General features: G+C 35.6%; 1 protein-coding gene across 1 annotated transcript in view; it reads right to left on the reverse strand.

The window, feature by feature from the left end:
- Nucleotides 1-18,599, reverse strand: part of Bub1 (BUB1 mitotic checkpoint serine/threonine kinase) — a 30,702-nt gene that overhangs the window by 6,124 nt on the left and 5,979 nt on the right. The window contains exons 5-18 of the mRNA XM_032904176.1: nucleotides 17,650-17,693; nucleotides 16,503-16,606; nucleotides 15,428-15,480; nucleotides 15,160-15,341; nucleotides 12,853-13,004; nucleotides 10,954-11,180; nucleotides 9,580-9,638; nucleotides 8,306-8,434; nucleotides 8,109-8,219; nucleotides 7,291-7,387; nucleotides 6,396-6,477; nucleotides 3,773-3,947; nucleotides 2,023-2,110; nucleotides 976-1,184 (exon numbers count right to left, since the gene is read on the reverse strand). Of these exons, the coding sequence (XP_032760067.1) occupies nucleotides 976-1,184; nucleotides 2,023-2,110; nucleotides 3,773-3,947; nucleotides 6,396-6,477; nucleotides 7,291-7,387; nucleotides 8,109-8,219; nucleotides 8,306-8,434; nucleotides 9,580-9,638; nucleotides 10,954-11,180; nucleotides 12,853-13,004; nucleotides 15,160-15,341; nucleotides 15,428-15,480; nucleotides 16,503-16,606; nucleotides 17,650-17,693 (1,712 nt within the window). The remainder of the gene's footprint in view (nucleotides 1-975; nucleotides 1,185-2,022; nucleotides 2,111-3,772; nucleotides 3,948-6,395; nucleotides 6,478-7,290; nucleotides 7,388-8,108; nucleotides 8,220-8,305; nucleotides 8,435-9,579; nucleotides 9,639-10,953; nucleotides 11,181-12,852; nucleotides 13,005-15,159; nucleotides 15,342-15,427; nucleotides 15,481-16,502; nucleotides 16,607-17,649; nucleotides 17,694-18,599) is intronic.

An 18,599-nucleotide genomic window follows, 5' to 3' on the forward strand; every position in this document is an offset into this window, starting at 1 on the left:
AAAAACATTCTACTAATGGTGGTTTGAAAAGGCCTCTCCAACATGGTTACTACTTAGTACACATAGAACAAAGTTCTGCGATTTATGAACTCATTTAGGTCTTACAGTAAGCCTCTAAGGTCGGTTCTAGTATGACCCTCATTTTAAGACATATTTAATTTTTTAATATGTATTGGTTCTTTTGCCTACATGTATGCATGTGATATGTATGGCATCAGATTCCCTGGAATTGGGGCTACAATTGTGAGACACCATGTGGCTGCTCGGGACTGAACCTGAGTCCTCTGGAAGATCAGCCTGTGCTGTTAAATTAACCCCTGAATCATCTCTCCACCTGACCTCACTTTAAAGGGAAACAAGAATAAAGTTGTTTGAGAAGCTGGTAATTAGAACCTAGTCTTAGAACTTAATCTCCAGAGTCTGTGTTCTAAAGCAAGACTTTCTGTATAACAAGGGACAGAGGAAGACATCTCTTAATATTTGGTCTTCTATTACATTCAGGGCAGAGGGCAATATTAGATTATATATTTGACACACAGTAATAAACTCTTGACCTTGAACTCTTTTTAAAAAGTTAAAAAATAAGAAAGATTTATTTACACCTGGTGTCTAGAGAGATCACGTAAGGGTTTCAGATTCCCTGGAACTAGAATTACAGATGGTTGTGAGCTACCATGTACGTGCTGAAAACCAAACCTGGGTCCTCTGGAAGAATAGTCAGTCGTTCTCTTAACCAGTATACCATCTCTCCAGGCCCCTAATTCCTTTTATAATAGTAATGATCTTGTCTGTCAAGATTAAAATGGATCAATGGATCTCAAATCTGTTAAGTGAATTGTTTTGTGATACAGTTACAAGTTTGTCTAAGTTTATTTTCTATTCGGTGTACTTAAGTTCCTACTCAGTTCTTTCACGGAATGGCATTTCCATGCTATCATTCTTATGGCAAAGCTAAGATTGAGCATGTGTGCATACTTGGAGCATTGACATTTCCAAATGAACTAGTCTGCACCCATTCAACTTGGAGCCCAGCGCTGGCATCTGATAGGTCTTCCATGATCGCACGGTCAGTGCCTGTGCATTTATAAGCCTCAAGGCTGAACACTGCTTCCTGGGTGAGCAAACCACCTGTGGCAGGCTGACTAGGACAGGGTAAAGATGCTGAAATTTTCTCTTGAATTAGACTGGATATGGAAAAAAAGAGAAAACAAAAACTTCATTTGATTAGAAGCCTATTAGATCTGATCAAAATAAAATAGCTTCTTTTCATTTTAAGAATAGCATTTCAAAATTAACTCAAAGGTTGAATTGATCATATAATGTTCAGTAAACAAATACGTATAAACACACAGCTATTAAGATACAGATATAACAGAAATATAATCAAAATCACTTAATATCTTAGGTAAACAGGTAAGATGATGAGGATTCTCATTCATGTATTTCGTATTTGTAACTTCTCCTATGTGCTAAAGAAAATCTAACAGAACAACTGTCATAACTCAAGCTGTTCCAAGGATTAAAAGGATACAGCTCACAGATAGCATAAACACCGTGACTGGATTACAATAAACAAAAAATGGTAATTACTTTTTGTATCTGCTACATACACCAGCCTAATCAATACAATGGAACTTTACCTTTGACCAGTACCTAAAAAGGCTTAAACACTATCTTCTATTAAAAGACACTGGTTTTCTCAATTAAATGGGTGTGTAAAGCACAATTTGTGTTTCTTCAATTTTGCAATAGTTGACATATCAGGGTCTTGGTATTATAAGAAGACTTACAGTTTGAACCCTGAAATGAATTTCAGAAAACGTTAGATCAGGGATCTGTTAGCAAGCTGTTTCCATATACCAAGTGCTTAGGTTCACCAGTATGCTTACATTCACAAACAGTACCTTCTGACTCAAAGTTACCATTGAATAAACCTTATTAGCCTTATCAAGTTGAGATAAGCTATGTATGCTATCTTAAAGAGCAAAGCTACAAGGGAAGAGAGAATGACAAACACAATACCCAAGCTTTCTGTCTTTTGAGGGGTCCACCATGTTTTCTTTATAAGAATCCAAAGCCATATGTGTATATTGTGTGGCTACCACATTTTCTGAAATATAAAATATAAAAAATTACAGACAGACATATTACATACACATGCAGATACAAACATTTGATATGGTTACAAAGGCTGAAATCCCTTTTTATATTGACTTTCACTACAATTTCTAAAAAGTGATCCATAGTAAAAAGTGCTATGAAAATAATTAGTAGTTCAAAGAATAACTAGCAGGTTACAGGCATGATGACCAGACCAAAGAAAGTCACTAGAACAGGGGCAGCACATACCTGATGCAGACCCAAAGGGAGAATAAAAGGCTGCAACCTTTCCAGAAAAATTTATATAGAGATTTGTGTGTCTTTTTAACAAACTGGAGAGATAGCATGAATTTAGATATTGGCAGCACTTAAACCAATGTTCTTTCTAATTTAAAAAAACGAAACAAAACAATCCATCTTTATTGACAGTAGACAGGGCAGCCTTATAGGCTAAACTTAGCCAAGTATTAACTTTTACCTGATGGTTGCTTAAAACAAGTACTAATACTTACTTAGTACCCAGTACTAGAACATTAGCTTCTATTTAGAGGACCACAGGGCTAAAGTAGTAATTACTATCCTAAGAACAGTTACTTGTGGTACTTTGATGAACTCTTCGCAGATTAAATTTCTTTAATTTGCAAAAAGTCAACATTTTTATGAGTGGCAAACTTGTGATGTATTTAAAAATAGTTGGAATTTTGAACTAACTTCTAAGATTTAAAAAAGAAATAAAACATATTGGGTTAGTACTCTTTTTAGGCTCACAATGCCATAAGAATATCTTTAGTCTAGTGAAGTAAAATTCTTCAGCAGTTAATTATTGATTTAAAATTTTTAAAAATTATGTTTGTGTGTATGTTAAGTGAGTGCATGTCTCTGCATATGTATGCTATGTATGGAGGTCAGAGGACAACCTGCAGGAGTCAGTTCTTTCATTTTATCTTATGGGTTCTAGAGATCAACTCAGGTCATCAAGCTTGGCAGCAAGCATTTTTACCTGATAAAACATCTCACCAACCTTCATTATTGTTTTGGGAAAACAATTATACTTTTAAAGAATCCTGAGAGTGATATAATTTAGCTTGTAAACAGACAGTTATCAAAATGGCATGAGGCTCCAGATCTCACAGTTTATATCTGTCTGGACAGCCCACACATGTGAATCTTTCATATAAAGGTCACATTACATTTGAAGTTGAAATGAGGACTAAAAATAGTTTTATAATGCTTTTCTTGAAGTTGGATAAAACTGAAACTGTTAAAATGTGATTTTTCTCTGTATGGTATACTTGTCTTTTTAAAGTAGCATTTGAAGATATATCATGGACAAAAACTGGTTAGTCATTACTCATTAGATTAGGAAGTTCATTGTTCCTAATAGTTAAATAATCTTTTTGTCACTGTTTTTTCTTTGCTATCACATCACAGTCCTGTCTATAAGTGACTACACATGTTTTTTCACTTTCAACCTACTTATTAAAATTTAAAAATACAGACTATGAGACAGACCATCAAAAACTAACAACAGCAACAATAACAAAAAAACATGTACACACACAAAAGTGCATTTTAAGCGTCATCACAATTTTCAAACGTCCTCTACAGACTTTTCAAAAAGAAACTACAATAACAAAGAGTATATTTTTACAGAAGATAGTTGAACACTCACCTTTATCTTCTGGAATCTGCAATGGATCTGCTGGAAATTTGTGGAATGGTGTAGATGAAAGCTGGGCAGCAGATGTAAAGTCTCCTATACTTTTAGGACTGGGAGCTAGGGTTTTGTTGTAGCGAATACCACATACTGTTGAGTCATCCATAAACTCATCAGTGTGAGGCATTTCCTGCAACAGAAGACAAATTGAAAAAAGCAATTCGTCTGCTTTGTTGATGAAATTTAACACATCAACACTTTTAAGTCCAGCAGTTAACATAGCCCTGTAGTACAAACTACTCAGGAGGGTATAGAGGTAGAGGACCACTTGAACTTATGAGTTCAAAATCATCCTGAACAACACAGCAAGATCCTTTCTCAAAAAACAAAACCTCAAACATTTTAAGATTTAAAAAGAAAAAAGTTTAAGTAAAATAGATATAAACCTTGTTTTTAGCATACTTTTTAAAAAAACTTTATTTATTTATTTATTTATTTATTTATTTATTATGGATACATTGTTGCTGTCTTCAGACATACCAGAAGAGGGCATCAGATCTCATTACAGATGGTTGTGAGCCACCATGTGGTTGCTGGGAATTGAACTCAGGACCTCTGGAAGAGCCGTCAGTGCTCTTAACTACTAAGCCATCTCTCCAGCCCGTTTTTAGCATACTTTAATGCAGGTACATAACAACTGGACATGTTTTTTTATTTTATACATTATTCTTTAAACTTAAAGAGAGTTACAAAGATAGTAGAGTTTTTTGTTAGTTCCCTTTAACAGTAATCTTATCCAAAATATGATTTATTGTTTAAAATGATACTAGTACATGGAGTCCTTTTGGCTTTTCTATTTCCTCTCCAATCTTCGACATAGATCAGCACACAGCACATGGTTGTCCTGTCTATTCAACTGCTTCTGACTACAGATACCGGTGGATCCTTCCTACCTTTTATTCCACAGACCCTTTGAATTGAGGTCAGGATCTGTGATTATGCTTTTATACTAGGGCTACAGATTCCAGAAAAGACTGTAAGGGAGTATCTCATTAAACTTTGAGGCTATGTGCTATAAACACAAGTTATTACTGGTGACATTAACCCAACCTCTTGGTCAGATACTCTAAGGTTTCCTTACTGAATTCTTTTCCCCATCCCCACTGTCTTTTCTGATGTAAATCACCATATCCTGCCCATACTGAAAGGGAGGTAAACTCTACCTTCCACAGGGCTTCTTCAAAAGAATTAGTGGAAAAATATACATTAACTTATCTGTGTACTTGGTACATACATGTACCAAGGCTCACATGTGAAGGTCAGAGGACAACTTTGGGATTCAATCTAACATGTGGGTCCCAGGGATTAAACTCTTGTCTTCAGCCTTGGTGACAAATGCCTTTACCTGCTGAGCCATCTTTCTGGCCCTCTTGGTGAAATGTTAAACCAGTATAGTAAATGATAATTTTGGTAAGAAGCTTCGGAGCTATGTAGACACTGCTTCTTCTCAATAACGTCAGTAGTCATCCATGGACCTTGCCTGTAGCAGTTACTATCTTAGTGTTCTAATGGTGACCTTCTACATTCCTTAGAATGCTTCTGTAGGGAAGATCTGCCCCCTCTCCTCTATTGTAGGAATAAGTATATTCATTTTATTTCTTGGGTTATAATACAATATTGTATTACTTATTCTTTCCAATTTCTTTCAAATTGTCCCAGGTCTGACTACTAACTTGTTCAAGTTGATTCTTATCCCCCCACCCCACCTCCACATCACTTTACACAATGATAAAACCAAAATAATTACATCCATAATTTCTGGCATAAGGTCTATTTTCACTGACATGGCCTATAAAATCAGACATTTCTTTAAGAATACAATTATAAGGCTAAGTTTTAGACTCCCTGGGGAAAGAAAACTAAAGTTAAATCAAAACAACTTGATAAATCACCTCAGTTCTTAAAATGCCGCATATACATTCTACACAAACACCTTTTTATAAATTCTACCATGTTTCCCATTATTGAAGGAAAAACTGGATGGTAATAAATATGTCAGTTTCTGCTCAGCATCAGCATATATAGGAAATGTTCCTTTCTTGTTTGTTTGTTAAAGCATGTAGCAGAATAGTTCAACAAAACATAGTTTTAAAGTAGTGGCACTAAATTGAAACTCCAGTCCAATGTTTCAGGAAATTGTAAACACACATGGGGAACGCTCTGGGTCACAGTGAAAGTCTATGTACAATGGTTGCTAACATATAACATATGTGAGCCAATGAACAGGAGAACCTTGTCTGCTGCAATATGCTGTTGATGGTTCATTTTTATCAATTCAATTTTTCTGGGTTTCTCACTAATACTCCACTGTAGGCCTCAATTCTTACGTCTAAGAAAAAATATATACCCCTGGATGGCACCTCCTAGCTAACGGAATGGCTCTTGAGGGCCAAGGATCACATAATTGTTTTTATTTTCTCTATTATAGAATTCAACCTGTTGATGAACACATTTTTCATGCAACACTGGATTTTCCAGAAGTTGTGTACACCTTGTGCCATTTGATGAGCATAATCACTTGGTAAAATGAAGAACAGATTATAAGACATATTCCCTGATGAAACGGAGGTTTACTTACATTTGATCTTGATGAACATTTGCTGAGAGATCGTTCTCCAAAGGTCCTAGCTCCTAAAGGCTTATTTTTAGGCTGTGGTAAGCTAAAGAAAGATTTGTGTAAATACAAATCACAAAACATACAGATGAAATAAATAAGCTAAAAGTGTTATCCTACTTATCCTACTTATTGAGTTAATGGCTTAGAGACTCTTTACTTTCACAGCAACTATAGCAAAACTGTGTTCAAACTGCATTAATTAACTGTAAAAATAAGATGTTTTTAATACACTGGGTTCCGAGTTTTAGAAGAAAATGAAAACAAGGGTTTTGACCATAAGATGCCTCAGGTATCAGGCAACATTTTAAGTCTTACTTCTAGTGCCTTTTCTAGATACGGGTATCTCTTCTGCAACCTGGTCATGCTCTCTCCATTCTACTTCAGTATGCCTAAATAACTCGTATAATTTCACTTGTTTTAACAAGGAAGATTCCTGAAAATACCTCATTCTTTGCTCTGATGTCTTTCTTCTACCTTCAAACATTTTCTCTATAGAGAACCTTCTGTTCTACTTCATTGGCCCTACACCACATGGGTATACTGGCAGTTATCTACATTTAATATAATTTCAAATCCAGAGAATTCATCTGTTCATCTAGAGCTTATAAGTAGATTGCATTTCTTTTGTAGCTGTGCTTCTGCTCTGGGAGGTCTATTGTCTTGGAATTCAGGCATGGCACAGTAGCTCCTCACTGTGTGGTTAAAAGGCTTATTGGTAGCAGGGCTGGAACTCCAACCCAGATCACCTGCTGAGCAGTCCACCGTATCTCCTTACTATATTAAAACTTTCAGCATTTTATGGCATTTTGGTGACATGTATTTTCCCCAGGTTTCTGTAAAATAGATGTTTCTTTACCCATAATTTTCTTTGTTTCCATCTTCAAAAATAGGAAAAGCAGATGATAAAGTCATAATCTTTTTAACTCCCCAGTCCTCTGAAAATACTGCATTTTCTGCAGGAAAACAAAATAGAATCTCATTACTATGTTATGAAAAGGCAATATCCTTTAGGCTAAACTTCAGCTACATATAAAAAAAAAGTACTGAAATCTCTAAAAAAATTACTAGGTAATAGATAATGACACAAGGTACTTTGTAGAGAGTTGAATTGACCTATTCATGGTCACTGAGTCTTGCACTCAGAGCCCAATAGAGATCTGTCACATACAGGGCAGTGTCCACACTGCTACAATGCTGCTCAGAGCACTTTCATCAAAAGTGCACAAAACAAAACTTTTGAGTTTTGGTTGTTGTTGTTCATGTCCTGTAAGAAAAAAAAATAACCCCTGAGTTTTAATTTCCAGCCTTCTCAATTCTAACTAGATTCTACTTATCTTTGGCTTCCAGCGATCCTGAGTTCCAAATTCCACCTAGACATCTTTCCCAGGAGGTACTAAAGTCTTATGTTAAGAACTTACTTTCCCTACTGTTCCTACCCATGATGATTTTGTCCTTTAGCATTCACTATTAAATAGTAACAAAAAATCCAATCTAACAAAAACCCCAAACCAATTATCACATACACCGTAACCTTTTCAGGCTGTCATATATGTTATTCCTTCCCTGACCTTACATGGCACACTATTCAAAGCAGGTTTATATCTACGTCTTGATAATGCCCATGGCAACTGCCTGTGATACCGTGTACTTAATAGCTTTTAAATAAATCATTACTTTGAAACTGGGCTTCAAATGCATCTTCATTTTGGTCTAGAGATGGCCATTCATCTTTATCATCAGAAATGTCAGGAAGTGTTGGAGCCTGAAACATATCCATGATGAAACCTTAAAGAACAGAAGAATATGTGTTGATAGGTTGCAAATCAGTTTTTATTAATTTATGGAGGCACTATACAAACAAAATATTTTACCTAATGCTTCCTTGGTGTGGACAGTTGGTGATGGCTGCACTTTGCATGGTGTTCCTTGAACCATTCCCAACGATGTGTTTGGAGTTGTATGAAAGTCATTAATGTTGGCAACTTTATTTGTTTCACATACTAGCAAAGGAGTGAGACAAAATGTACTATTAATATGCCAATCAGAATACATTAGAAGGCACATGATTGTATAATTACAATTAAAAGTTTACCAGTGTCAATAATGATCACTACTTTTATTATCATTGATTGGTCTTTCATATATTTATGTTTATCTTTGTAATAACATCATGAAGTAAGGTCAAGAATTATTCTTTTATAGAAAAGCACAAGGTCATACCAAGTTAGTTTTGTCATGAATAGCATCCTTTACTCATAATATACCAAGTACTACCTGCTTCTGGTCACAGTGTAAATCTTTTCCCCCTACTGTTATAAATCTTAAGGATGTTTTTCATTTTGCTCAGCTAGAGTTTGCTCAGACTTTACCTCTCTTTCTCCCTCTCTCCCACTGCTCATCTGAAAGCACTGGAAAGTATCTTTGGTGCTTGGAACATTAACAGGAATATTGCTGCATGAAAGACATATACTTGTCATTCATTCTGCCTGAAACAGGTTCACAAAGTTTGCTGCATGGGTACTTCCCTTCTCCTTTTTACCTAAATCTTACTCATCAGTCCTTCCTGGTCACTTTCTTTGAACCTAACTCTCCACCCTAATAGTGATACCTCTTTTCCCGTAGGACTTCTCGCCTTTTTCACCACAACTGCCTTTCTAACTATTTAGAATTATGCTTTGTATCTAGTGGACATGAACCAAGTCTTGGTGCGGTAAGTCTCTACTTCAGACAGCCCTGTTCCTACTGTTAGTGGAAAGATGCCAGTCATCTGAGGAGAGGAAGTAAATGACCAACTGTGTCTTTATTATTTAACTGACAAAATTATCTTCTATGTAAATGCCTAAAATTATCTTCTATGTAATGCCTCCGCTCTACTACCAATCAGAATGTAAGACTAACAAGCCTTTGTAATTATGACTTTTCAGATTAATACACCGAGAAGCTTAATAGAAAAATGCCAAGGATTCTAAACTTAGGAAGATGTGACTAATAATTTTCTATTTTTGTTTGAAATAGTCTGAGGCTTTATAAAATCATTCTTCCTCTAAAGAAAGCCTTCCTATACCACAGTCATAAATAGACACTGAGGAACCCAAAAAGAGTCTACCTAAACAAGCTGCATGAAGTTATTATAAGGAAGCACTACCTTCTTTTTTGTCTGGTCCACTCTGTGTCATGAATTCACGAATACTTTGATTCACACCTCTGAAAGAGAAAACTCTTGAGACACACTGAAGAATAAAAGCACTTTACATATTAGAATTTTAAACCTAACTCTAAAGAAGAGTAAAATATTGCTAACAATGTTAAGTCTGTTAGGATAAAACTGCTTAGGGCCATGGTGTAATAAGTAAATGAAATATTTACTGCCTTTGAGAATACTAATTCGTCCAAATAAAGGTAACCACTGAATGTTTTTCTGTGACTCAATGGTTATTATGTTAGCAAAGTAACAACAATCCCTCCATGTGGCAGGACAAAATGGCTTCCCAAATTCAAACACACTTCATTTATGGTACAGGTTAAAGGCCTAAGACCTAGTTTCAGGCAGTGTGTGTTAGTGGAACTAGTACATTTCTTGTGATGAACCTGAAACCATTAGTGATGCCCAGATTTTAAAATGTTAAGAAGGAAAGGTAGCGGGGTTGGGGATTTAGCTCAGTGGTAGAGCGCTTGCCTAGGAAGCACAAGGCCCTGGGTTCGGTCCCCAGCTCTGGAAAAAAAAAAAAAAGAAGGAAAAGTAGCAATCCAATTATATATAGCTTTTAAATACACTTGGGCAGTCAACCTCATCTGTCTAATGCTTCAAGAATTCTCCTAAGGAGGGGTTGGGGATTTAGCTCAGTGGTAGAGCGCTTGCCTAGCAAGCACAAGGCCCTGGGTTCAGTCCCCAGCTCCGAAAAAAAGGAAAGAAAAAAAAAAAAGAATTCTCCTAAGGAACCATATTAAAATGTTAAACAAGTGCCAATTACTTGTAGTTTTACAAATTACTATCAAATCACAAGTTAAGAGATAAGTAACCAAAGACAAAAATGTAAAACAAATAGGAAATTTGGTATTATTTTTGAAGTCTAGAAAAATCCTTCTAAATTGGGGAATCGTGTACAAAAAGATCTTGGCACTAAGAATCATTGACACTTATCCCAAATAGCTTCTGAAGGAAGACAGAAGAAACAGCAAAACAGATGTCAAGTAATTTTCTGTGCATTAATAATGCCTACAGGTATGCAGTCAGAGCCAGTAAACAAAGGTACTTTCAGTTTTCAGCTATATATTCTGAAGGTACAGAGAGACTGCTGAAAAAATTTAATTCAATAAAAAAGTATAAATATTGTTAAAAAAAAAAAAGCATGGAATTAAGTCTGAATGATTTGAGGCCAATATTTAGGAATCTTTTCAACATACAAATTTTTAAAAAAACCAGAACCATTCATCTCTTACACAACATGGCATTGCAGATCATGAAAAGAAATGATACATGCTACTCATGTCACTACCATTTCCAGGGCATTTAGCTTACCTGGAGTCTGTCTGTGACTGGCCACTTACAGGAATAGGAAGAGATGGCAGGCTGACGGCTGGGAACAGCAAAGTGCTGTTAACAGCATTTACCATAAGAGGAACAGAAGGTTCTTCCAGTGGTTTCTCTCCTGAGTTCTCTAAGGTCTGCTGATTGATGGATGAAAGACTTGGACCCCTCAGTTCCTGGTGGGAGCATGTATTTTGTCCCACACATACTAGATTAGCCTTTCATGAAAAACAAAAAGATATAAACAAAAACAAAATTAAAAGTCTTGCATATTCTTAATCAGTCATAAAGCTTTTCAAAGCATAACAACAACAAGACTAGCCTCTATGATGGCTTCTTGTAGTTTCTTAAACATGGACACACCAAAAGCTTATATTAATTTTTTATAAATTATTATTTGTGTATATGTATAAACAGCTTTTAGGAGCTGGTTCCCTCTTACTTTGTTGGGCCAAGGCCTCAATTCTCTGCATCAATATTACAGTCCAGTTGGCTCACAAGCTTCAGGCTTTATGTCTTTATGTCTCTGCCTTTCATCTCACTGTATGAGGGTTGGAATTACAGATGCATGCTACCATATCGGCCTTTTGTACATGGGTTACTGGGATTAAACTCAGGTCATCACGATTGTACAGCAAATAACTTTACTAGTTGAGCTACCTCTCTAGTCCAGTATCTTATTTATATTTTCAACCACTGAAAAACAAATTGGCTTCTATAAGATCAGTATTTATGGAGTAACAGTGGCTCACGGGAGTCTAAGGCACAGGACAATTGTAGTAAGGCCGAGGCTGATTTGGCTACCTAGCAAGTTCCATGCCAGCCTAAGCCAGTGTGAACCCTGTCTAATAAAACAAAAACAGATGAGTTTAGTAATAATATGTGTGATATCAAAGTGGAAAGGAGCCTATTAGGAGCAAAAGAATACATGGTAAAAGGAGGGCCAGAGAAAAATAATCAACAAAGTATGACAGTCTCATAATGAAACCTATTATTTCTTATGCTAAATTATAAAAAAAGACAAGTGAATAACAAAACAAAGAGTATCTTATTTCTCTTTACTAAATTTTAGGAAAAGACTAAAATTAATGTTGCCCAATATTCTCCAGTGCTCTGCTAATATTAGTAGCCATTTTCTATTTAATGAACAGGATATATCTATATTAACTTCCACAAATGCATGGTCCATAATAGGAAGGATAAACAAACGTTTAAAATACAGAAAGGTTAATTCCTTATCTTATGGAAGCATTCTTAGAAATTGTAAGACAGTTAACTAAAGCTGTGTGTGGTGGCATATGCCTTTACTCAGAGGCAGAAGCAGGGGCATCTGTCAGTTCAAGGTACATCTGATTGACAAAGCAATTTCTAGGCCAGCAAGGACAATATACTAAGAACCCATTTCAAGGGGTTGGGGATTTAGCTCAGTGGTAGAGCGCTTGCCTAGGAAGCGCAAGGCCCTGGGTTCGGTCCCCAGCTCCGAAAAAAAGAACCAAAAAAACCAAAAGAACCCATTTCAAAACCAATACCAAAAAAGCCAAAACCATCCCTAAAACAGTAATTTAAATGACTTATACTATTTCCTCACCTAGCAAATTAGTGTGGAGAAAGAGCAGTCACAACACAGATTAAGTACTCCATTAAGAAGTACCACAGATCTCAGGGTCTCTTGTATTTTGGATATCTGTGGAGACTAGCTTAGCTAAACATTTCCACTTAGTCTCTATATTTCTTTGCTTATTCCAAATTTTCACAACTTTATCTATCAAATTATTAATTCAGTAAGTTTTCTAGCTAAATTAGAATAACTACAAAAAATAAAGCAGAGAAAACAATAGCTAGTAGTACTGGAATAATGGACATTGGGAATAGTGAAGAACATGGACATACGTCAGGCCTGTTCTCAGAAGCAGGCAGGTCCTTGTGAGACAATTCCACCACTTGATGCAATTTCTTGTGAAGTTCATCCATTTTCTGTTTTAATAATTGCTCTTCAAAAGCATTTGCTTCTTTCCTTTTCATATAATTTCTGTCTTCACTAACTTTAAGAACATTAAAAAAACATGGTTTGTTCTCAAAATTTCATCAGAAAATTGCATGCAAAATGATTAAAAGGTCACAATTTAGGACAATTATTAAATCAAAGCTTTTCATATTTATTAGATTTCAGAGCTTAAACTAACATTATTTTTTAATTGTAACCTTTACCTGTCTTCACCACGGTTACTATTAAATACAAGTCTTAGATCCTCATGAGCCATCCCCTTGGATTTTGTTCTCACTGGCCTGGAACTGAGTAATCTAAGCTGCCATTGCCATCCAAGTGCTGTGACTACAACTGTCTGCCACCACACTTGTCACTTTTAATGTGATTCCCAGGGTCAAATTCACACCTCATTATTATATTATATTATATTATATCATATCATATTATATTTACTAACTGAGCTATCTCCTCATTCCCCCATCGTCCTCTATTTCACACTTAAAAAAATGTGGAGAAAACAATAGCTAGTAACAAGAACCAAGAACACAAGTCCCAAGGTATGCACGTGGAGGTTGGAGGACAATCTGCAGAAGCTGGCTCTCTTCCTAACATGTGGGTCTTAGGGACAGAACTCAGGTAGTCATGCTTTTATTCTTTTCAATTGATATCTGAATATATATGTACATGTATGTGATAGTGCCTATAGGAAATAGAGATGTTAAATTCCCTGGAGCAGGGTGTTTGTTCTAAGTCACCTGACATGGCTGGCTCCTGAACTCAGGTACTTTGCAAAAGCACTACCATCTCTTAACTGCTGAGCCACCCTTCCAGCTCCACCTTTCTAGGAAATAAAGTGTACTAAGGATCAGAGTTTCAAGTCAAACTTTGGATAGTTCTATTTCCTATAAATATCACATAAAGGCACACTCCAAACATGTCAGATTTTTTTTCGCTAGAGACTACAGGTTGTGATAATAAACGGAAACTATCAATAGACAATTCAAAATGGGTCCTTAACAAATATTGACGGTCTCTATAGCTGGTTAAATATAAAAGTAATGAATATAGAGGCTAGAGAGATGGCTCAGCAGTTAAGAGAGGACCCAGCACCCACAGAGGGTGGTTCACAACCACCTGGAACTCCAGCTCAGGGTACCTGTGACCTTGTTCTGACGTCTTCAAGCACCGCGCTAGTGAGAACGTATAGAAATTATTTTGTTTTTGTTTTTTTTTTCCGGAGCTGAGGATCAAACCCAGGGCCTTGTGCTTTTAGGCAAGCATTCTACCACTGAGCTAAATCCCCAACCCCACAATCACCTCTTCTGAGGGCACTGCGCTCACATGCAAAAACCCACACTCATATATAACTTTAAACAAAATCTTTAAAAAAGGTAATGAACTGGGGGCTGGAGAGATGGCTCAGGAGTTAAGAGCACTGACTGCTCTTCCAGAGGTCCTGAATTTAATGCCCAGCAACCACATGGTGGTTCACAACCATCTGTAATGGGACCCGATGCCCTTTTCTGGTCTGTCTGACAGCCACCGTGTACTCATATAAATAAAATAAATCTTAAAAAAAAAAAAAGGTAATGAATCAAAGGCTCACATAGTAGATCTAGTCCAAATAACCTAGATGGTATAAAACCCTTAGTGAAACAAATGTTTGTTTTCCTCTTTCTAGAGTGTATGCTGTTATAGTAAAACTCAAGTGCAAATGCATATTTCCTTATGAGGTACAAAAAGTATTTACCAATAAGCACAGGTAATTTATATAAATAATAATATATTTATTCTATAAACATAAATTTTGGTGTGCTGTTCTGCATGTTCTGTTTAAAATCGATGCAAACTTGGGAAATCTTTTCTGAACCTCAGTTCTCAAGAAATCCTTTCACAGAACAAATAAATGCCCCACAAATTTTAGGACTACTATATACACAGGTTCAAATTCACATAGAGAATATGGAAACACTATTTCACTAATGCAAAGAAGCACTAGTAAGAATGTTTACTGCAGCACTGTTTCAATCGCCAGCTATCAGTTCAGCAAAGGAGCCTGTGGACAAGCACTGTTGCTAGACTAGTATCTAATCAAGACTTCTAAGTTTCTAATAGAATGAGCTCAAGGCATCTTGTGTTTCATTCAGTTATGTAATTATCCATTATTTTAAATGACATAAAACAATCCCAGCATATAAGAGTGTAAGTACCCCACTGTTCATGCTTCTTTCGTTGATTGTATTTCTGGGCTCTCAGCTCTTCAAATGAAAATTCCGAATCTCCACGGATAAGCTTTTCTTTGCAGTACATAACTTGCTGAGCTTCAGGCTTGGGCGCCATAGATGAGCTGACAGAGCATTCTGACTTGGAAATCATGATCACTCTTTGTTCCCTACTGTGGAGAAAGACACAATTTATAACAGTGTACTGGAAGTAACTTTAACGAAATTTATGAAATAATGTTCTCGTTGTACTTGCATGTTAGACTTTTCATCACAAGTAGAAGGTGCCACACCAGAACATTCTGAACCCTAAAAGACAGAAGAAAACAAACTTGAGCATTCATTTACCAGAGCATTCATTTACCTTCACACAAATTAGTTCACAAATATGAAAATTCCCTGTGGGAAGGGGCCTTTTAACATCTGGTATATTTACCATATATATGTAAATTATGATTAATAGTTGGAGCTTTAAGTGACATAATTTTTAGTTAACTTTTTATACTGAGGTTCCCCCAAAAGAAAGCAATTAATTTAAATTAAAAAAATTAAACCTCCTTTTGTTATTGTTTTACTCTCAGAAATTTCCAATATTAGCAATAACCTACTAAACAAATATTTACTGATATTTCACACTTATCATACAATGAGCTAGGTTTAAGAAATATGACCAAAAGAAAAGTAACATTCCTTTCATTTGTCTAAAAGTTTAGAGTAGTAGAAAGAATGACGGTGGCAAATGTTCTAAGATATAAATTGGGACAGTCTGTATAATCTATCAAAGACCGACAAACAATGTTCTATTTCCAGGAATGTGCTACATTAGAAAAACAGAAGTCTTTATACTGGATTAAGCTACAAGGAGGTCCTAAAGAATAATTGTACTTTGACAAAGAAAGATGCTAAGGAACAAGAAGCAGAAGGAGATTTGAGTATTTTTATGTTTATAAACGAGCAAGGCAGAAGAGATTTAGAGGGATCAACAATATTTTTGGGGATGAAAAGGAGGCACAAGGAGGAAGCCACTTTCCTCCATAGAAATGGCAGAAAAAGATGCAGTAACATATATAATTTTTGATAGCAGAAAATGAGAAGGTATCTTCTATTATGTAGCAGAAATAGTATTTATTTTTTATAGCTATGACAGAGGCACCCCGAAATTGAGGGATTCGAACTAAGTTTATCACAATAATTTGTACTAAAGAATTAACTGACAATGGAGGTCAATCACAGGAGACAGTGTCAATAGAATGAGATGCAAAGACAGCCAGCATGGCTGTCCAGTAACATTCCTAATTTCCATACAACATACAAATAAATGTCTTTGTTACCTGACTCCTAGGAACGCAAGCTGAGTTTTCTGTTTCTGGACTTGACTTTGTTAACATAACTTGGTTTAAAATCTGTGCACTATGCAAAGGTTCTGAGGTTGTAGCTATGAGGGGAAAAAAATGAAATGAGAAGTGAAAAGTGACAGTAAATAAAATCAGCACATAATACATTCATCTATTCTTCCAGTATATTGTATTTAAAAAATCTGTTTGTGGTTGGAGAGATGGCTAAGCAGTTAAAACATTTGTTCTCTATAAATATAGAGGACCCAGGTTTAATTCCCACCACCCACAGTGGCTCACAGTCATCCACAACTCTTATTTCTAGGGAATGTGATGTCTTCTCTGACTTATGTGGGCACTAGACATATATACAGTGTAGACATACACGCAAGCAAAACATTCATACATATAAAATATCTAACACATAAGTACAAAAATTATTTTAAAAGTCAACCCATTTAAACTGTCTCAGAAAATGGACTAATTTTCAATTAGGAAAAATACTATAGAAACAAATTTTCTGATCAACCCAAAAAGATAATACCTGAATGGAATATAAAGCCTAAGTGGTTATTCTAAATGACAGTAACTACTGTTGAAATGGAATTTTTATTTCTAAGAGAAAAGAACAGGCCACATTTTTAAAAGTTATATTACACCTGTTTGATTCAATTCGGAACCGATGGGGAGTCCAGCATTACTCTCTTTGGGAGAATCTTCATTTTGTTCTTTTAAAAGATAGGGTATTGTTATAGCCTTAGCTGTCCTCAAACTTATGTTCCTTCTTAGCCTCCCTTCTGAGTACTGGGATTACAAGTGTGTGCTACTATATTGTATCTAGATATTAGCTTATTTTTAAAAAATTCTTCACACATAGTAAATTCATTAAGCTTTGTTTGCAGATTTTCTGTACTACAGTGCTAAGACACAGCTCTTCTGCTGTCCAAAGCTATTTTGTGAGATTATTATCAGAGGAAACTATTTGAGTAATAGGAAACTATTACTCAAAACAGTAATTTGGTAATCTTTGGTTTTCATTAAATACTACAAAAGGCCCTTTTTAAAAAGCAAAACAAAACAAAAAACACTTAGTGAAAATTACAGACTATCAACAATCTAGATATTTTAAAATGTATCATTTTACCTTGATCTGGCAAATGTGTTCCAGTAAGGCGTGCCTGGAATAGCCTGCATGATAATAGAAGATACATATAGATTTTAACTTCACAGTTTAATATATATATCTGTACCGAAATGTAACTAATACAACAAGCAATAAAGACAGAAAAAGAAAAACTGAGTTTGAAAGTTGTTTTAAATGCAGAAATAAAGTTCTGAGAATGTTAATATTAGAAAAGCCTTCCTTTTACACAGTTTGTCACTATTTTTCAAATTTGTTGAGCACATACACACTCTTTCTCCATGTAAGTCTACAGATGTTAAAACTCAAAGATGTCTCAACTACTACTTCACATATTTTAAAATCTGAAACAAAATAATTATATTTTAAAGAAATCAAAATATAAAACTTAGATCACTGTTTCAAAGGACAGTGGGTTGTATCACTCATGTTTTATAAAAATTTCACACATACATTATTTCATAGCACTTTTCCATACCAACTCGGCCTATTAAAAACTGCATCTCCCAAGTCTGACATTTTTGGATAATGAATTATCATTAACTTTATTAGGCAACATAGAATAAGCCTGTAGGAAACACTTTTTAAAAGAGGATTGTAGTGGTGTTTGAGATAAAGAGTTCTGTCAGCACATGGCTAATGGGATGACTGTGCCTGACTGCCATCTTCACACATTCCAAGTGGTGTGCTTGGCACAAACAAGTAAAAGAGATAAACAAACATCCTTAGTACCAAAAAAGGTCAAGGTGCTGGAGAGATGGCTCAGAGGTTAAGAGCACTAGCTACTCTTCCAGTGGACTCAGGTCTGATTTCTAGCACCCACCGTGATGGTTCACAATGGGATCCAGTGCTCTCTTCTGACCTTTGGGGGTGTCAAGTACATGCACAATTCACATAAATATATGAAGGCGAGCAATCATATATTTAAAATTTTTAAAAAATCAACTGTTAAT

Source organism: Rattus rattus, chromosome 5, assembly GCF_011064425.1.
Source record: "Rattus rattus isolate New Zealand chromosome 5, Rrattus_CSIRO_v1, whole genome shotgun sequence".
In the NCBI taxonomy this organism is placed as follows: Eukaryota; Metazoa; Chordata; class Mammalia; order Rodentia; family Muridae; genus Rattus; species Rattus rattus.